The sequence below is a fragment of the Tursiops truncatus genome, chromosome 9 (genome assembly GCF_011762595.2).
Source record: "Tursiops truncatus isolate mTurTru1 chromosome 9, mTurTru1.mat.Y, whole genome shotgun sequence".
Taxonomy (NCBI): Eukaryota; Metazoa; Chordata; class Mammalia; order Artiodactyla; family Delphinidae; genus Tursiops; species Tursiops truncatus.
In genome coordinates this window covers 86,263,737-86,283,460 of record NC_047042.1, presented here as the reverse complement: position 1 = coordinate 86,283,460, position 19,724 = coordinate 86,263,737, and the positions used below count along the sequence as shown (strand labels likewise).

Here is a 19,724-nt window from a genome sequence, read left to right as displayed (position 1 = left end):
ATATCAGCTTAAATCTAGGTCAAAATCGTGGCAGCAGTCATGATGATTTTAGGTTTACTTGAGAATATAGTTTTAGTCCCATATTAGCTTTACAGCAGAAGCAAGCATGCCTTCTTTTTGCCTTAAGAGTCACTGTAAGGGTTAACTTATAATCACATGTACCAGTTACTGGCACAAGGGAAAAAAAAGGAAAATACAAAAACAGGAGCAGAGAAGAAAAAAAGACAGACAGTAGAAGGAACTCCATTGTAGAGACTCTAATAATTGCTCTATGTACAGTCATGGTCTGAGTGTCTCTCTTACTCTGTGTCAGAAAGAAGAAAGTCAAAGCTGTAATGACACAGCCTTGGTCAACTAGGCCTTGACCTGGTCAGTGATAATCATGAGCACTAAACTGAAACATAAAAAAGGAATCCAAATGAGCAGGATTGGAAGAAACACTTCCATCCAGAGTTCTGAAGCTGCAGAGTATATTATAAAGAATTCCAATCATATATTTAAAGAATGTTGACCTCACAATTCAGCATCTTGTTAACTGCATCTTTTGATTAAGCGTCTCTAGGAACGATACTGTCTTCCAAGGAAAACTTCCCTATTTTTGAATTGCCTGACTCATTAGAAAATTCTCATTATGTAGAGTCAAATCTCTCTACCATCCAACCAACTAACTAGCTCTAATCCAGATTTAGAAAACAACAAAAAACAAAACCACTTTATATCTTTTAAGTGGCACATATATTTGAAATTAGATATCAAATCCTCTGTTTTTCACTAAGATTTTCAGTTCTTCCTCCTGTTTCTCATAAGGACCGGCCTACCCTTTTCTGCTAACTAGACTGGCTTCTCTTACCTGTCTTCACATTGTTGCTGAAATGTGCATTGACATGTTGGCTGGAACCGTGACTGACCCTCCAATTTACTCCATTAACATAAAATTGCCAGTTAGTTGCAATCAGTGTTCGGGCATATATCACACAACATATTTTGAAAATACAAAAGTAAGAGAAAGCTTAGAAAAAAAATTTATAATCTCCAAACGTTACTTAGTTTGAAGACTAAAAGCATTTAACATTTATTATATAAATTCCAAAGCAGTGACCCAAATGTGGGGTTTGAAATCTAAATATACCGCCACTCAAGTGCTTCACAGGCCTTCACAGGTCAAACAGTCTGAAAAGATAGCAATATTTTTCATAATTCTGAGGACAAGGAAAAAACCATTGTTTCATAAAAATGCGATAAGACAGCAAAATTTCCTCCCATGCGTGAATAATGTATGACCTACAATGTTATTTGCTAGACTGTTTAATCACCAGCATCTTTCAAAATGTCTATATAAGCTTTAGCTCATTAAGAACAAACATGTATCGGTATAAAAATATCACATACCTGTGAACACTCACACTAATATTCTGCCAAATGCCAATGCACACATCAAACTGACATGGGTGGGCCAACTTTTGTGCATTTCTCAAGGATAAAAAATATTCGGAAAAGAAATACAGAATTACTTCACTCTATGACATTCATGCTAACTCCAATAATCAAAAACACACACGCACGCTATCTACCTATCAATCTATCTACCTAGGTAGATAGATTAATATTACTATTAATCTATCTACCTAGGTGATTAATTATAAATTAATTATAAATTAATTAATATTATATTGTATATCTGTGTCCCCAAAGTACCCTTTTTTGTTGTACTCAAAAACACATAACATGTAATTTGGGCTTCCCTGGTGGTGCAGTGATTAAGAATCCGCCTGCCAATGCAGGGGACATGGGTTCGAGCCCTGGTTGGGGAAGATCCCACATGCTGTGGAGCAACTGAGCCTGTGTACCACAACTACTGAGCCTGCGCTCTAGAGCCCACGAGCCACAACTACCGAGCTCATGAGCCTAGAGTCCGTGCTCCACAACAAGAGAAGCCACCACAATGAGAAGCCCACGCACCGCAACTAAGAGCAGCCCCCGCTCGCCGCAACTAGAGAAAGCCCGTGTGCAGCAACAAAGACCCAACGCAGCCATAATGAATAAATTTAAAAACACACACACATGTAATTTACCATTTCTTAACCTTTTTCAGGTGTACAGTACAGAAGTGTGAACTATATGCACATTATTGTGTAACATCTGTAGGACTTTCTCATCTTATAAAACTGACACTTGAGATCCACTGAATAACCACACCCCTTCCCTGCGCCCCCCGCAAAAGTATCTTTTTAAAGGTATTCAGGGCTTAGAAGGTTTTTAAATGGAAGTATCACAGATTCTTATTTTCTTAAATCACAGTATCACAACAAACTGAGCATTTTAATAGATTTCATTCTCATCACTAACAAGTTTTATCCTTCAATATATAAAACCACATATTTGATTGATATTAATGCCTTTCAGTTTTTGTAAATCATATTTGTTCAGAGACCTGCCAGTTCTCAAAGGATATCTGAGTCATGAGTTTAAAACAGACAGATCATGGTGCCGCTCTTTTTTCCTGTAAAGGGCCAGTAAGTAAATATTTTAGGCTGTGTGAGGCATAGGGATTCTGCTGCAAATATTCAACTCTGCAACCAGAGCCCCCAAACTGTTATGGGCAATACATAAATGGATGAGCCTAACTCTGGAAATAAAAATTTATTTAGAAAAACAAGGGACAGGCTAAATTTCTCCTGTGGGCCATAGTTCGCCAACCCCTGAAATAGTTAAGGGATAGTGACAAGGAACAGGACAGGGACAGGGAGTAGTTAAGAAAGAAAATCAAATAAATGTATCTATGAATAGTTACTCCTGAAACCAAGTAGCTACTTAGTAGGGTTGACATTAATTTTCTATTGACGAACTTTGATTGTGAGGTCCTATAAAATGGAAAAAGTTCTTTTTATGACTTGTTTCAATGCTGACTGACCTACTGGCATTCAGTACATTAGCATAAATAATGAAAATATTGATCTTCAGTAAGTACATAGGATTTGACTTACCTTAATAATGGATGGAATATGACAGTAATATTTCTGGCTCCAGGTTTGCAGACAAATTTTGTTCCTCCACCTTCAATTAAGTTGTCATCAGGACCCCCTTTCAGAAAAAAAATAAGAGAGAGATTAGCTTATCAGAAAGCCTATCAGATGTATGTTACACTATCACAATGAAGATCATCTTTGAAAACAGCTGCCTTTAATATTTACAAAATTATTTTATTTTGAATGACTTGATTCAGTCTTCCTCATTAAATAAGCAATGGATTCGCATTTTCACTCTGGCGTGAGAACATGGAAGCACAGTAAGAATAACTATATTTAAAGAAACAATGCAAGGGTACAACCCAGTTAAGGCTAAAATTTTGATCTCTAATCACCACTGTCAACCTTGTACAGCACGGCACATGAAAACTTCAGGGGAGGGCTTCCCTGGTGGCGCAGTGGTTGAGAGTCCGCCTGCCCATGCAGGGGACGCGGGTTTGTGCCCCACTCCGGGAAGATCCCACGTGCCGCGGAGCGGCTGGGCCCGTGAGCCATGGCCGCTGAGCCTGCGCGTCCGGAGCCTGTGCTCCGCAACGGCAGAGGCCACAGCAGTGAGAGGCCCGCGTAACACAAAAAAAAAAACAAAAAAAACTTCAGGGTAAGGAAGAAGTGCCGTTCAGGCTTGTCTAGGGCTCGAAAGGTTGCAGCAGAGGCCCACATGCACCTAACCAAGCATACTTCATCAAATCTAAGACCTCACTAATTGTAAGATACACTATCGTTGTAAGTAACACCAAGAAAAAAAAATCCTGCTAACTAAAGTATACAATGCTTCCTTATTATTTGGAATCTTTTTTTTCTCTTATTGAAAAGTTCTTTACAGCTTAAATATACAGAACTAGGTTAAATAATTCATAAATAAGTAAATTTAAGGATTTATTAAGGTTTTTAAGATAAAGAGGTATTTAGCCAAAACCTCTCATACACATATAATAAGGAAACCTAAGAAAAGTGAGTTGGTTAAGGTATTCTTAAAACTAGTTAATATTCAGAGTGCAGCTCTTCTGAATGGCTCAGACTTGTCACTATCTTTGTTTTCTAAACAATTTCACTAAGTGGATTTCTTGAAGGAGTACATCCAGTATTTTACTCCAAGCTGCTGATACCAATTCTGCAAGGTTTAATGTTGACATGTTCTTGATACTATTAGAAGGTTTAAAGAGAAGGTGTTCTTACAACAACCAAGATTAATACTCTTTCGTCAAATGGTCCTTAAGAGGTTCACTAATTGAAATACTGAAGGGTCATGATGTGAAGAATAACCACTCAGCTCACAAGTACTGAGGCAAAAACAACTCATTATGACTATCTTCCGGTCGATAGCCATTAAGATGTCACTGATTTAAGATATATCCTAATTTCAGAGTTTAGAACGTGACAAATGTACATCCTGGGGTGTCGGGAGAAATGTTCCCCTGCCCCCCGCCTTCATGTTTCTATGCATTAGGATGAAGCTCAATTAAAGTAATCCTGGCCTCTGTCCATCTCTTACCCACTCAAGGGAAGTGAACTAACTCCTTTGGTAAAATTGAGAAGAAAAAGCGGGGCATGCAGAGCTCAGCAACCCCCTTCTTCCACCTGAGAAACCAGAATGCCTGTACAAAGTCAGCATTGTCTCACCGAGTTTAGCAATGAAGGTCCTACCTTGTCAGAGAAGGATAAAGTGGTCCAGTACCTTCTGTAAGTAAGTAAATTTGTCTAATTTTGGTTTTCAGTCAGCAAACTCATCTGGCTCTCTTAACTAGGCTACATCCTTCAGTCTAGCTTATATCAACATAAAAGTGGTATTTCATCTTCCATTTACTTACTTATATTATTTCATAATAGTGTCAGAACTTGGACAGGAAAGGTAGATGCTATTTAATAGACTTTCTCAAAACCCTAACAATCTACACTTACAATACTGCATTTATTTTTGCTAAATTAAAGTTTCTTTTTAATTATAGTTCTCTGCATGATACCAAACATAAATCTCACCTGATATATTATCTGCCTTAATGGTCTCTGAGGTATCTTGGAAATTGACTGATAAAAACATGTGAAGCTTTAGAAATCCATAGCCTGGATCATCAAGACTTCCCAGAGGCATCAGAGTCTAGACAAATCCCACTTGGCTCAGTCGTTTCCACCAACTAATCAAAGGATGGCTTTTCTTAAGAAAAACAGAAACCGTAATGGCATGTACAGCTCTAGATTCAAAATCATGAGCTGTTTGTTCTCATTTGGAAAAAAATCCTCTTGTATTATTATATTTGCATTGGAGATATCAGCGTTCTGCTAAGTCAGTGATTTTTGCTCAGTTAAAAGGAAAGCGAAAGGAGAGCATCAACACTACAACAGGCGCTACTCCTTTAATAAAAATCTTCCTCAAAAGGTCACATGGTATGGTTACAAACAAAAAATAAAGAATAAAAATAACTTCTTTACTAACACTTCTCTTCCTAAGATCGTAAAATCGAGTCAGAATTGAATCACCAAGGAAACGTGCACATGTGTCCAAGAAATCAGGTTATATTCTGCACTCCAGGAACAACATAAATGACTTCCTACAAAATACATAAATCTACACACAAGAAATAATGCACTTTATCTACTCAATATGAGCACATCCTTAAAGGACAGATGAGCGGGACTGCATGGTCTCCAATGGCTTCTAAAAATTCTGAAGTTTTCTGATTTTAGATACTCAATAATTAAATACAGGCCTGACTACCCCAGCTCCAAACTCGCATCTTCATGCACACTGAACACACTGTATGCATGACCACCTCAATGCCTTGGTCCACACTGGACTCTATCTGGGGAGACCTCTCCGCTCCTACCATTCCTTTAGGGCCCAGGTCTACACCTAAACTGTCAAGTGCCCCTCTCCCAATGTCCAAAACTCCATTAACAGTGACTTTGTAAAATAAACCATATAACCTTAACATAGGTCTTTTCTGTTACTGTCACTTGTTTTCTAGTTCTTATGTAACCTTCTCCCCACTTGGAATGTAACATCCCAGAAAGTACTTATAAAAATATATATATTTGGTGAATGAATGAAGGAAGAAACGATGACCTAACTCAGTAGAATGTTATTAGAATTAGATGAGAAACTATATGTGGAAGTCCTTGGTGAACTGCCAAGAACCTAACAAATGTCAGCAATGCTCTCTGTATCCCTAAAGGCTTACAGCTAGTAGATGTGCTTCGTCAACTTTTGTTGATGACAATCACATGGGGAACACAGATAACAAAAAATAAAGATGCAAAATACCAAAAATAAGGCACAACAGCCACTAGAAATGTCAGTGGGAGGAAGATTTGGCTGTGAAAATAAAGGCATGATGACAACGCATCCAGCTAGAAACTAATAGTTTCATTTGTTCTAAATCTGTGTTAGCTACATACAGGCTATTACCGAGTCACACAGTATGGTTAAACTAATTAAAAAGTAAAGATTGGGGCTTCCCTGGTGGCACAGTGGTTGGGAGTCCGCCTGCCGATGCAGGGGACGCGGGTTCGTGCCCCGGTCCAGGAAGATTCCACATGCCGGTGAGCGGCTGGGCCCGTGAGCCATGGCCTCTGAGTCTGCGCGTCTGGAGCCTGTGCTCTGCAACGGGAGAGGCCACGACAGTGAGAGGCCCGTGTACCGCAAAAAAAAGTAAAGATTGGGCAGACTTATTTAAAAAAAAAAAGAAGAAAAGAAAAGAAAAATTCCCTTCCTACCTCAACCTACAACCAAAATTCCATCTACAGGAACCTTGTATGCTTTTCCAAGCCCATTACCAAGCGCCATCAACACTGCATTTGATGCAATTTCCTCTTCACAGACTAAGTCCAAATCTAGCTATAACTAAATTACTAATAAACAGCACCAACCCAGTGAAAACAGTGCTTGAAAATAAAGCTGTCAGGACCACAAGTAAAGGTCATGGCCAAAGACTGTATGGTCTGCGAGTCTCCATCCTCTGAGGTTTATTCTAGCTTTTCAATATTCTGCATGAGAAACAAAACTCGCCCCTCCTCACAGGCCTTCCGTTAATCAAGTAATCTGGGAGCTGCCGTCATGAATGTTCTTAGGGAACATGTTGCTCAATCCTGAGAAGATCAGGGAATGGGCCGGTGCAGCTCCCTCCCCTTCATTCATTATGCTCACAGTAATCCCTGCTGTCCCAGGCCAGGTGACAGGCACCAGAGAAAATGCTGAAGGATGATGGATGGCTGGAAAGAAAGGGGAACTGACAGCCATATTACAAGTAGAATATATATTGTTCAGAAAGGAGGGGACAAAATGCTCCAGTCATATTTCCTGGTCCTAACAAGGAGCACAATGGCTGACAGGCTCCCTCAGGTGACTGGCAAAAGGCACCAGGGCCACACAGTGACTGCGGGAATGACAGCATCTTAGTGCGCACAGCCTGACCCTTCTTTCAGAATTTATTTACTTACAGGTCATTAGCTCCTAAACTTATATATTCCTTGATTCTTCCCAGCTAGAATTTGATGTAGTTTATAATTAACATAGTTATGTTAATAAAACACACAAAAAAAACCCAAAGTCTCAGGAAGAAATGGAAAGGAATGTTCTCCCTGAGAGGACTACATACCGTACAGTGGGAAAAATGAAAAAGATTTGTGTCAGACCCTGGATCTCTATTTATTAGCAGTATAAGTATGATAAAAATATTTAAATTCTCTGAGTCTCAACTTTCCCATTTATAAAACACAGATTGCAATAAACTCTTTCAGAGACTTGTGGTGATGTTTAGGTAAGATAACGTACCCCAGGGCATTCAGTACAGAATTTGACACATGGTACATCTCAAATAAATGACTGTCTACTTTTTCCCTTTAGAATTACCAAGCAGTTAAGGATCTAAATGATCACACTCTCTCTCTCTCTCTCTCTCTGTCTCTCTCTCTCACACACACACACACACATATCATTGGAACATAAACTGAAAAAACAAAAGGTTCAAATTAAAAAAATGTTATACTTGCTACTTTAGGCAACATCATACTAGTCAATATCATTAGTGAGACCAATTAAAACACTTTTGTCTTATTTTAGGGTCAATAGAATTGCAGTGAAATTTTTAAAAATTGCTGAGAATACTTAGAGCCTGACAACAGGAAATTAGTCTTTCTCTTAATTTTTCAGTTAAAAATAATCAATATTAAATGTATAAATGTTAAAATTACGCATGCTCTGTGCCAAGAGCTTAGACGAAAATAGTACAGAATTTGATGGCCACTTTTGTTGAACCACAGAAAGCAGTATGCCTCATCTGACATTTTTAATGTGTTCTGGATGTAAAGTTGGCCTTTCCACATAAAAAAGAACCACAGTGAAGGTGAACTTTTTTTTTTTTAACATCTTCATTGGAGTATAATTGCTTTACAATGGTATGCTAGTTTCTGCTGTATAACAAAGTGAATCAGCTATACATATACATATATCTCCATATCCCCTCCCTCTTGCGTCTCCCTCCCACCCTCCCTATCCCACCCCTCTAGGTGGTCACAAAGCACGGAGCTGATCTCCCTGTGCTATGTGGCTGCTTCCCACTAGCTAGCTATTTTACATTTGGTAGTGTATATATGTTCATGCCACTCTCTCACTTCGTCCCAGCTTACCTATCCCCCTCCCTGTGTCCTCAAGTCCATTCTCTACATCTGTGTCTTTATTCCTGTCCTGCCCCTAGGTTCCTTAGAACCTTTTTTTTTTTTAGATTCCATGTATATTTGTTAGCATACGGTATTTGTTTTTCTCTTGCTTCACTCTGTATGACAGACTCTAGGTCCATCCACCTCACTACAAATAACTCAATTTCATTTTTTTTTTAATCAATTTTATTTATTTTTGGTTGCGTTGGGTCTTTGTTGCTGTGCGCGGGCTTTCTCTAGTTGCGGAGAGCGGGGGCTACTCTTTGTTGCGGTGCGCGGGCTTCTCATTGCAGTGGCTTCTCTTGTTGTGGAGCATGGGCTCTAGGTACACAGGCTTCAGCAGTTGTGGCTCGCGGGCTCTAGAGCACAGGCTCAGTAATTGTGGCACATGGGCTTAGTTGTTCCACGGCATGCGGGGTCTTCCAGGACCAGGGCTTGAACCCGTGTCCCCTGCATTGGCAGGCAGATTCTTAACCACTGTGCCACCAGGGAAGTCCAATTTCGTTTCTTTTTATGGCCGAGTAATACTCCATTGAATATATGTGCCACATCTTCTTTATCCATTCACCTGTCGACGGACACTTAGGTGGCTTCCATGTCCTGGCTATTGTAAATAGTGCTGCAATGAACACTGCGGTACGTGACTCTTTGAATTATGGTTTTCCACATAAAAAAGAACCACAGTGAAGGTGAACTTTTTTTTTGATTAAAGTATAAATAATTTACAACGTTGTGTTAGTTTGAAGTGTACAAAGTGATTCAGTTATATATGTATATTCTTTTTCAGATTCTTTTCTATTATAGGTTATTACAAGCTGAGTATAGTCCCTTGTGCTATACAGTACGTCCTTGCTGTTTACCTATTTTATACATAGTAATGTGTATCTGTTAATCCCAAACTCCTAATTTATCCCCTTGCCCCTCACCCCCACTATCCCCTTTGGTAACCATAAGTTTGTTTTCTCTGTTGGTGAGTCTATTTCTGATTTGTAAATAAGTTCATTTGCATAATTTTTTTAGATTCTACATATAAGTGATAGCATATATTTGTCTTTGACTTACTTTACTTAGTATGGTAATCTCTAGGTCCATCCATGTTGCTGCAAATGGCATTACTTCATTTGTTTTTATGGCTGGAAGGTGAACTTTTCTATAGCAAATATTCTGCTTCACAAATACTTTCTAAGGATTATGAAAATACATACAGGACTTCCTTGGTGGCACAGTGGTTAAGAATCCGCCCGCCAATGCAGGGGATGCGGGTTCAAGCCCTGGTCCGGGAGGATCCCACATGCCACTGAGCAACTAGGCCCGTGCGCCACAACTACTGAGCCTGAGCTCTAAAGCCCGCGAGCCACAACTACTGAAGCCCTCGCACCTAGAGCCTGTGCTCCGCAACAAGAGAAGCCACCGCAATGAGAAGCCTGCACACTGCAATGAAAAGTAGCCCCCGCTCACCACAACTAGAGGAAGCCTGCACACAGCAACAAAGACCCAACGCAGCCATAAATAAATAAATAAATAAATTTAGAAAAAGAAAATGCATACAGTACCATAAATACGCAATTCCTGATTGCATCAATAAAGAGGGTCGTTAATTAGGTCTAGGAGCCAGCTGAATGGCCTGAGTTTCCTAAATTCACAGCTGTCACCATGCCAGAGGTGTTCATTTAGATTAAGTTCTTTAGCAAATGCCTGTTCTTAAAGCACAAATTATCATTATGACTTAGTGCTGTTGCTGCTGCTACCAGCAGCACCAAACTTGTAACAAGGGTCTGTACATGAGCTTGGTGCTTGGTGCTAGATTAAGAAGAAAACAGGACTTCCCTGGTGGCTCAGTGGTTAAGAATCTGCCTGCCAATGCAGGGGACACTGGTTTGATCCCTGGTCCAGGAAGATCCCGCATGACGTGGAGCAACTAAGCCCATGCACCACAACTACTGAGCCTGCGCTCTAGAGCCCGTGAGCCACAACTACTGAGCCCGCGTGCCACAACTACTGAAGCCCGCGCACCTAGAGCCTGTGCTCCGTAACAAGAGAAGCCACCACATGAACAGCCCACGCACCGCAACGAAGAACAGTCCCTGCTCGCTGCAACTAGAGAAAGCCCGTGTGCAGCAACAAAGACCCAATGCAACTAAAAGTAAATAAATAAAAATAAATAAATTTTAAAAGAAGAAGAAGACAAAATACTTATTCTTACCCTCCAATGACTTACTATTACAGACAAGTCAAGCAAATCAGGATTGGTGATGATATTCTATGGCTATTGGATCTGGGAAGAAAATCCAGGCAACAAGCCCCTTTGAGGAAAGGATCATCTTTTGGACTCAACTCTTACCTAGTGTATAATTATTATCAACAATACTTTTCACATACTGTTATTCATAGATGTAACTCTTGTGCCTAGAATAATTTCTGGCACATCATAAGCACTTGGCAAATGTTTTTTAAATAAATATATGAATAAGCATGGATAGCACAGGGAACTATATTTAATATATTATAATAACCTATAATGGAAAATAATCTGAATACAGATGTATGTAACTGAATCACTTTGCTATATGCCTGCAACTAACACAATATTGTAAATCAACTATACTTCTTAAAAAAATACATGTAGCTGGGACAAAGTGAGAGAGTGGCATGGACTTATATACACTACCAAATGTAAAATAGATAGCTAGTGGGAAGCAGCTGCATAGCACAGGGAGATCAGCTCGGTGCTTTGTGACCACCTAGAGGGGTGGGATAGGGAGGGTGGGAGGGAGACGCAAGAGGGAGGAGATACGGGGATATATGTATATGTACAGCTGATTCACTTTGTTATAAAGCAGAAACTAACACACCATTGTAAAGCAATTGTACTCCAATGAAGATGTTTAAAAAATAATTAAAAAATTTAAAAATACATGAATAAGCAAATGAACAAACAGCAAATGATAAAGAATATCTTTTAGACCAATTGAATTCTAAGTACAAACCACACAGGACCAAGCAGTTGTATTTTGCATAGAGTTTGCTCACTGAGGAATCCATGTTTCAATAAAGTGCTGAAAAAGTATATTGATTAAGATGTTATTTGTAGCAGACAATCTTCCAAATAGAAACAAATTAGTTATTCCCACTATAAGTAAATGGCTTGCCTATATTTCAATGCTCAATTATATTTTATTCCTGGATAGCCTAATGTTGTATAATTAAGACAGGTGTAATGCATTACACAGGGAGTAAAAAGAAGGTTAAGAGGGGGGAAGGGGACTGATATTTATTAAACATTGACTAGGAAACTGGTGTTTGTATTCACTTAATCCTAATAATACCACTGTAATATTATTACCTAACACAGATGAGGAAATGGAGACTCGGGAGGGGCTTAGGGGGATGTGTTTTGCTCAAGGTCCCACACATGGTAGGTTCAGTATTCAAACAATTTGTTCCCAACTGTATATACTACAATATGCTTAATATCATTTTATGGTCCCAAGAAATTCACAGGTTGAATCAAATGATGTAGATGATGGGTGACAGAGGAAATTTCTAAAACAGGGAGCAGTTAAGCCCTGATTTTACAGTGGTTTGACATGTAATATGCACTTTCCATGTAATCAACACTAAATACCACGGTTGGTTATCCAAGTCAAGGCACACAAAGCCTCTTTGACCAAAAATGTAGGTGAAGCTTAAGAAAAACAACATTCTACGGATAAAACGCTCGTGTAGACTATGATTCTGGAGGAAACACATTTAGTGGTCCAACTGAGGCCAAAAATAACACTTTCTCATACAGTCCCAGCAGCAAGAAGCAGAACTCTACTTTTCCCCCTTTCTCCAGGCTTGCCAGTAGAGGATATAAGGGGCCCTCTAAACCCACTCTACTGGTGAGGACTCCTTGGAGGTCCAGGAACATGAAGGTAGAAGAACAAGGGTTGGGACCTTCAGGGAGGGAACTCGGATAATCTGCCTGTATTAATACCTAAACACTGATATAAGCTGATTTTTTTTTGTTTCCCCTTTTAAGTAAAAAATTTGAATAGCCCTTCTTTGCTTCTGCTTCTACTGTTACTACAGGTCGGTTCTACATGTCTATTCTTTTGAGACCCATACAGTGTTTTATGGTTTTTTACTTGAGTAACAAAGGAAAAAGGAAAGATGAGGAAAAATGATTGGAAGTTTGGCATTGACATGTACACACTGCTATATTTAAAATAGATAACCAACAAGGAGAGCACAGGAAACTCTGCTCAGCAGTCTGTAATAACCTAAATGGGAATGGAATTTGAAAAAGAATAGATACATGTATATGTATAACTGAATCACTTTCCTGTACACTGGAAACTAACACAACATTGTCGACCAACTATACTCCACTATAAAATAAAAATTAAAAAAATAGACAAAATACAGTGATACTATCATCACAAAAAAATGTTTTGAAAAGTCTCAAAGGTCTCACAATAAAATAAGCAGTTCTAGCGTGTAAATTTAGTTAGTTTTTTTCTTTTAACATAAAACCTTGTTTGTATTTTTCTTCTCAGATTTGTTGAGGTATAATTAACAAAACTGTAAGATATTTTAAGTTTACATTGTGATAGTCTGATACACACACCCACTGTGAAAGGATTCCTCCCCATCCAAAGTAACACAGCCATAGCTTCATATTTTTTGTAAGAACATTTAAGTTTCATTCTCTTAGCAAATTGCAATTATACCATACTCTTGTCTCTAATAATGTTGTCCTCTGTAATTCTTGAAAATACTGAAGCATGAATTTTGGGCTAATAACTTAATATGAACCCATAACTTAATATGAACATGGCAAACCCTGTGAGAAAAGCAAATGATGGCGGTGGTTCTTTTGGTGCTCAAAAATTATAATAAAATAGGGATGACATGCATCACTCAAGATACCATTATTCCCTGTCATAAGCATTGTCAGTCACTGCCAACTGAACCAGAATCCATGGGTGTTCCAAGCAGCCACAACAGTTGTTAGGAGTTGAAACTTACCAACCCTTTGAAAAAGAAAAACCACATCTCTTGCTCAACATTCTACACTCATCAAATCCAAAACTAAACCAAAACAATCAAATAAACAAAACGCTCTCCTGGGCATTGTCACAGTACTTTTATTATACAAAATGAGTCTCTTGGGGGGGCATGAAAAAGCAAAGAATTAGGAGTTCCTGATGAGTAAATTCATGCTCAATTTCTTTAGTGGGGTGGAGACTTAAGGTGAGTGGGGCTGAAATAAGCTAATCTTTGAAAGGAATGGGAGAAAAAAAAACATTGATGAAGGAGTCCTTGATAATCCTATACTGCTGAGGGCCCAGGTGAGATGAAATAACTGGAATTTACAGCAACAGCATATAATATGGAACATTCTAGAGCAGAAATAAGTGTGGAGAAGAGAGACTTGGAGAGCCAGAGTTAAGGATTTACCAGCTGGATGTGTGAGAAGGCAACGGGGAAAAAAAGAGTTGAAGGTTCTGGTAAGAAAAACAATTCATGTGATTAACCACAGATGGGTCAAGGCTTGATAAGAAAAGAAGGGAAGTTTGAAAGAAACTTGAATAAAGTATATGGTAGAAGCTGACACTTGAGGGTCTCTATAAGGTCAAAAAACATTCGAGGCTGGAGTGAGAGGGAGAGATTTGAAAGGAACAGGAGGCCATAGAGAGGGACATACTGAGAACTGTTTCTGTCCTCACTTCCCCTGCGGTCACAAACACAGGAAGCCCTCCCCTGAACTAGAAATGGGGTGGTGAATGTGGGGGGCAGTTAAGTTTGATGTTTGGTAGTTAAAGAATTAGGCAGCAGCAAAGTTTGGGAGTGGGGGTAAGACTGAGTAATGAAAGAAAGAAAGGAAATCCCACGGATCTGAGCCCAGAGGGAAAAGGGAAGTTCCTTTTCGTTCTCCCTAGAGTCACTCATAGGTATAAGGTATAACGTAGGGGAAGACCATCTAAATTAGGGACTGCCCAGCGATGGATCATTGTGAGAAGGACAAACCACATGTGTCTTGAAGCATAAAGAACAGCAGAGTATGTGCATGTGCAGTATCTTATTTTTTGGGAATTTCAATGTGAGCAGGCTGCTGGGAAGCGAATAACTCATCTGAGTTTTGTTTCAAGCAAGACAATCTCTCCTGTATTTTCGGTTAAAGACCATGAATAATTCTTATAAAGAAATAAAAATCGTATCTTGTAGTTCAAGAACTGAATACATTCTAGCTCCTAAGTAATAAGTGAAATTTATAACAATCTATTATTTTGCGGGTGATCTCTTGATTTAAAAAAGAGAAGGAAAAAAAAAAAAAACAGTTCAGTTATCTTCCTAAAAAAAGAGAAGAGGTTTTGGAGGATGGCATGACAAGAAACAAAGAGAAATGAAGCAACAATTTTTAAGGTTAATAATAGCTCATCCTGAGCCATCTGTAAAATGTTTACCTGGAGCTCTTCATGAGCATAAGTCAAAAAAAGTTCCATTAGTAACAGTACTGACAGTTTCTGTAATGGAGTCTGAGATGGCATGTTCTGTGGAGAGCATAGCGTGAAGTATGACCAATTACCAAAGGACCCAAAGTCACTGCATGCAGATTTTTAAATCGTTGATCAATAAAGGACAAGGGAACTTTGACCACTGTTGAGGAGCATTCCTACCTTAGTGACATTATCCTCCAACTCACTTTATTTTAAGGCTACATCAGGAGACTGCATTGATCCTTTTTTCTCTTTCCACTCTTTAACAGATGCCCTAGTTTTAATTATCTTCAATCAATTAAATTTATTTTAGTGGCTAGTTGGGTATATCTAGCTCAGAGATTCTCATATATGTAAGCTGGAGTCTGCAACCTTACTTATCGTGTGCCTGGTTTCCTAGCATAATGTTTTCAAGGTTCATTCACGTTGTAGCATTTATCAGTATAGTACTTCATTTCTTTTTATGGCTGAATAAAATTCCAATGTATGTATACACCACACTTATCTATTTACCAGGTGATAAAACATTTGGGTAGTTATACTTTTTGGCTATTATGAACAGTGCTACTATGAACACCCATTTATAAGTTTTGTGTGGACATATGTTTCCTCTTCCGTATATACCTAGAATTTGCACTGCTGGGTCATATGCTACATCTATGTTTAACATTTTTAGGAACTAGCAGACTGTTTTCCAAAAAGTCTATGCCCTAATGCTCATTACTGTTTTATTTTTAAATAACTATTTAAAATAAAATCTGAACGTGAGGGGGATGAGGTGCTGCAATGGTCAGCACACAGAGGAAGTATAAGTATCTTGTTCTCCAGAAGAACACTTTCCCACCAGCCCTAGACCCCACCCCCTGACTCCTGTAGGGGTGGCCCTGTCTGTTTCCATCATTAAGGAAGCATTACCAGGTGTCACAGGTGGTGGCTAGGGCAGAAGCATTTGGGCATTGGTACAACTGGGTAACTATCTGTACTATCTGTACTGTTTCAACTAAGTGTCTGTGCTGGTTCATCACCCACGATTGAAATAGACAATAAGGTTTCTCTCCTCACTCAAGTTTCAGGTTGCAGAAGATTCTACTGTTTGCTCAGTCGTTCTTGTTAAAATAAAGCAAGTGATATGAAGGACGACAGAATGCAGTGAAGTTCTCTAATCAGATGAGCCCATCTCAGTGCTGACCTAACACGTATGTTTGACCAGTCAGGAGCCTTCTGATGCTGTCTTGTCAGCTGAGTGGTAGATTTATGGCGCGAATAAGCATCAAGCTGAAAACACAGAGACCATCAATCTTATTTTGCCTGTGAAATGGCCTACGGTGGAGCCCAGGCCACTGGGAATGCTTAGCGCAGAAACAGTTCATTTGGAAGAAATGCTATCGTTAAATGCTGTCATTGTCTTCACACTCAGAGATATGCTTAAATCTAAGTACTCCCAAAGTTTGAAAGGAATTATTTTGAAGGGCTTGATGTGACAGGTACAAAGAATAATAACCCCAAATGACTTTGAGAAGCCCGAGAGACAAAGGTCTCTTCAAATACAAATTAAGAGTCAAAATACAAGTGGCAAAACATGGTAGCATTTAGCTCACTGACAAGGATAATCAGTGCTGGCATCCAAACAGAAACAACATTATTTCATGGCTCATTGGAAGCATCTGGATTACTGAAGCACAGGTGGCTTCAAATAACTTTACCAATCACTGTTTAGGTTTAATCAGCAATAGCCAACCTTCCAGGCACTCTAGGCAACAATTCTTGCAATATTCTCACTGAATCAAAACTGGTCTTCCAAGTCAGCTAACCGTGAGCAGTGACATGATCAACACTCAGAATTAGAGCTGGCACCGTCATTTTTTTTGTCTGTTGCTGTATAAATAGAGTACAATATAGGACTGTGCACACCCAATGTTCAGCCAATAACTGATAAACAATAATCAGTGTTTTACAACCTATTTAGACTCTCCATTCCTTGCGGTCTCAATGTCCAATATACCTTTTTACCATAATGGAATACGAGATTGATTAAAAAATGAAATACAGTCCTCTCGTTCATCTACAACTGAAATAATGACAATTATTTTAAAAAATGAGCCTGTTATGTTTGAAATCTTGACCTCTATCCTGCATTAAATGCATTAAGTTCAATGTCAGCCACCCACCAAAAAGTTGTGAATTTGTAGTGAACTTTCACAATCATATTTGCTCCACATTTTTCTGGCAAACATATCTTGGACTTATTCTCAAATTTTAAATTTCCCATTTGATCAGCTGTGATTGTTGAAAAGCACATACCCTAAGTGTTAATATTTTACACACTACTTGATCCCAAAATTTCTAGGAATTTCCTCCTAGGCTCAATGGAAAATAATATCATGGGTAAACTTAAGATTTGACAAACAAGGATGTTTATCACAGAACACTATATTAAACTTTAAAAAAAAATCACTTAAAATGCAAAACAATAATTGATTACACAGATGCACACGAATATGCATATATATAATTGATACAAACATTTACAGATGTAGATATCTATTACTGGAATATGGATGATGCAGCTATTAAAAATATACAGATACTGCAATAGGGCAAGAAAAAGATCTAAAAAGCAGGAGCCCATACGGCAAAAAGTTATTAATTAAAATAATATTGTGAGATAAGCCTGTATTATGTGTCTCATAATTGCAATACTGGAAGTCTTTGCTGATCTGATTCTTTTTGGCTCTCATCTCTGCTGAATCTTGTTCCTGGATCTTTTTTTCCTGTATATGTTGTGTATTGTGTGTCTGTATGTTTCATAAGATCATTCCCTTAGAAATTTACCCTGAGCAATTCTTTGAGGCCTGGTTAGAAGGTATGTTCCACTAGAAAACATTAGTGATAGCTTCTACTCGTTTACCTAAGGGAACTACCAATCTGGAACCCATTTTATTTTATTTTATTTAACATCTTTATTGGAGTATAGTGCCTTACAATGGTGTATGGAACCCATTTTAAACTAACCTCTCAATTTGAAATTTTCTCACGTCACCCAGAGGATGTATATTTTAGCAACAACACTGGTTTCTCTAGCAATTTTTCCTCCCTTCAGCCTATGCCAATGTAACCAACTTTCTTTCGGTCCTTTATAGGAGGTGGAGAAATTATGGAAAAGAGATGGTATTTCTAGATGATCCATATACTCTAGGTGGAGTTTGGGGGTATGTTCTACTAGATTCCCTGAGTTGGCTAGGTTCTGGGTTTTGCTTCTCTTCTGTGCCTTGCAAGTTCACTTGTGTTTGGCAAATACCCTCAGAGTGATAGTACTTTCTCTATTATCGCTCTGCAGTCCTTTTATTTTTTTTGCTTCAATTATCCTAACTTTCTTGCCAGCTCATCAAAGCAACCTAACACCTTCTAAGTGTTTTATCCAACATTTAAAATTTTTTCATGGGAAGTTCAGGGAAGGTACCAGTCATTCTGCTAGAAAGAGAAGTCTCCACACAATCTACTCTTTAAAGAACAATCTACAAATAACTTCCCCTCTGAATTCAGTTACTCCAGGGAAAGTACCTTTGGAGTCTATTCAGATATCCCTAGCTCCTGGCTGTTTGTTTTTAATCAACTTTCATAGTTATCCTAAGATAAAAATTACAAGTAATACAAGAAAAACAAAAATAGAATAAAAACAATAAATATAGCTCCGGCCTTAAATGTTATCAATTAAATTTATATAGTGAAATGTAACAACATATAATAAAATGCAATTTGATATAGTAAATTATAAGACCAGATAAGGAGAATGAAGTTCTTTCCAACTTGTATATCAAGTAATTATACGGCAGTAAGTAAGTTGCTTAACCTCTCTGAGCCTTCTATTTCTCGTCAATAAAATAAGGAGAATGGGGGCTTCCCTGGTGGCGCAGTGGTTGAGAGTCCGCCCGCCGATGCAGGGGACGCAGGTTCGTGCCCCGGTCCGGAAAGATCCCACATGCCGCGGAGCGGCTGGGCCCGTGAGCCATGGTCGCTGAGCCTGCGCGTCCGGAGCCTGTGCTCCGCAACGGGAGAGGCCACAGCAGTGAGAGGCCCGCATACCGCAAAAAAAATAAAAATAAAAAAAATAAGGAGAATGAACCACATAGTTTCTTCTTGAAAAAACCCTTCCATCTATGAATTTTTATTTTCTAGATTATAAAATTGCCTTTACAACATATTCTACACATTGGTTTTATTTACATTTGATGATACTGTATAACACACATACCTTTATCAAGTAGAAATTTCTGCCAATTATTATAATCACTGAGGTATCATATGCAATAATTCTAAGTGAAAATGAACTGTATTTTTGCTTTGGGGTATTAGTTACGCTTCAGGAAAAAATAATTAGTATCATTTGGGGCTGACATTTTTATACCATCTAATTATGACTATCTTATGCTCTTTTTCTTTTATAGGAAGCATCTTAGATTCTGCCTTGATTACCACAAGAATTCCCCAATGCGAAATTCCCCAATGAGAAATAAAATGGGCAAAATTCATGGCATGTCTGTGCAATTTTAACCTAAAACCT

General features: G+C 38.6%; 1 protein-coding gene across 1 annotated transcript in view; it reads right to left on the bottom strand.

Moving 5' to 3' along the window:
• EXOC4 (exocyst complex component 4) overlaps positions 1–19,724 on the bottom strand; it is an 817,730-nt gene that overhangs the window by 426,733 nt on the left and 371,273 nt on the right. Inside the window, exon 10 of the mRNA XM_019921782.3 lies at positions 2,985–3,081. Within this exon, the coding sequence (XP_019777341.1) occupies positions 2,985–3,081 (97 nt within the window). The remainder of the gene's footprint in view (positions 1–2,984; positions 3,082–19,724) is intronic.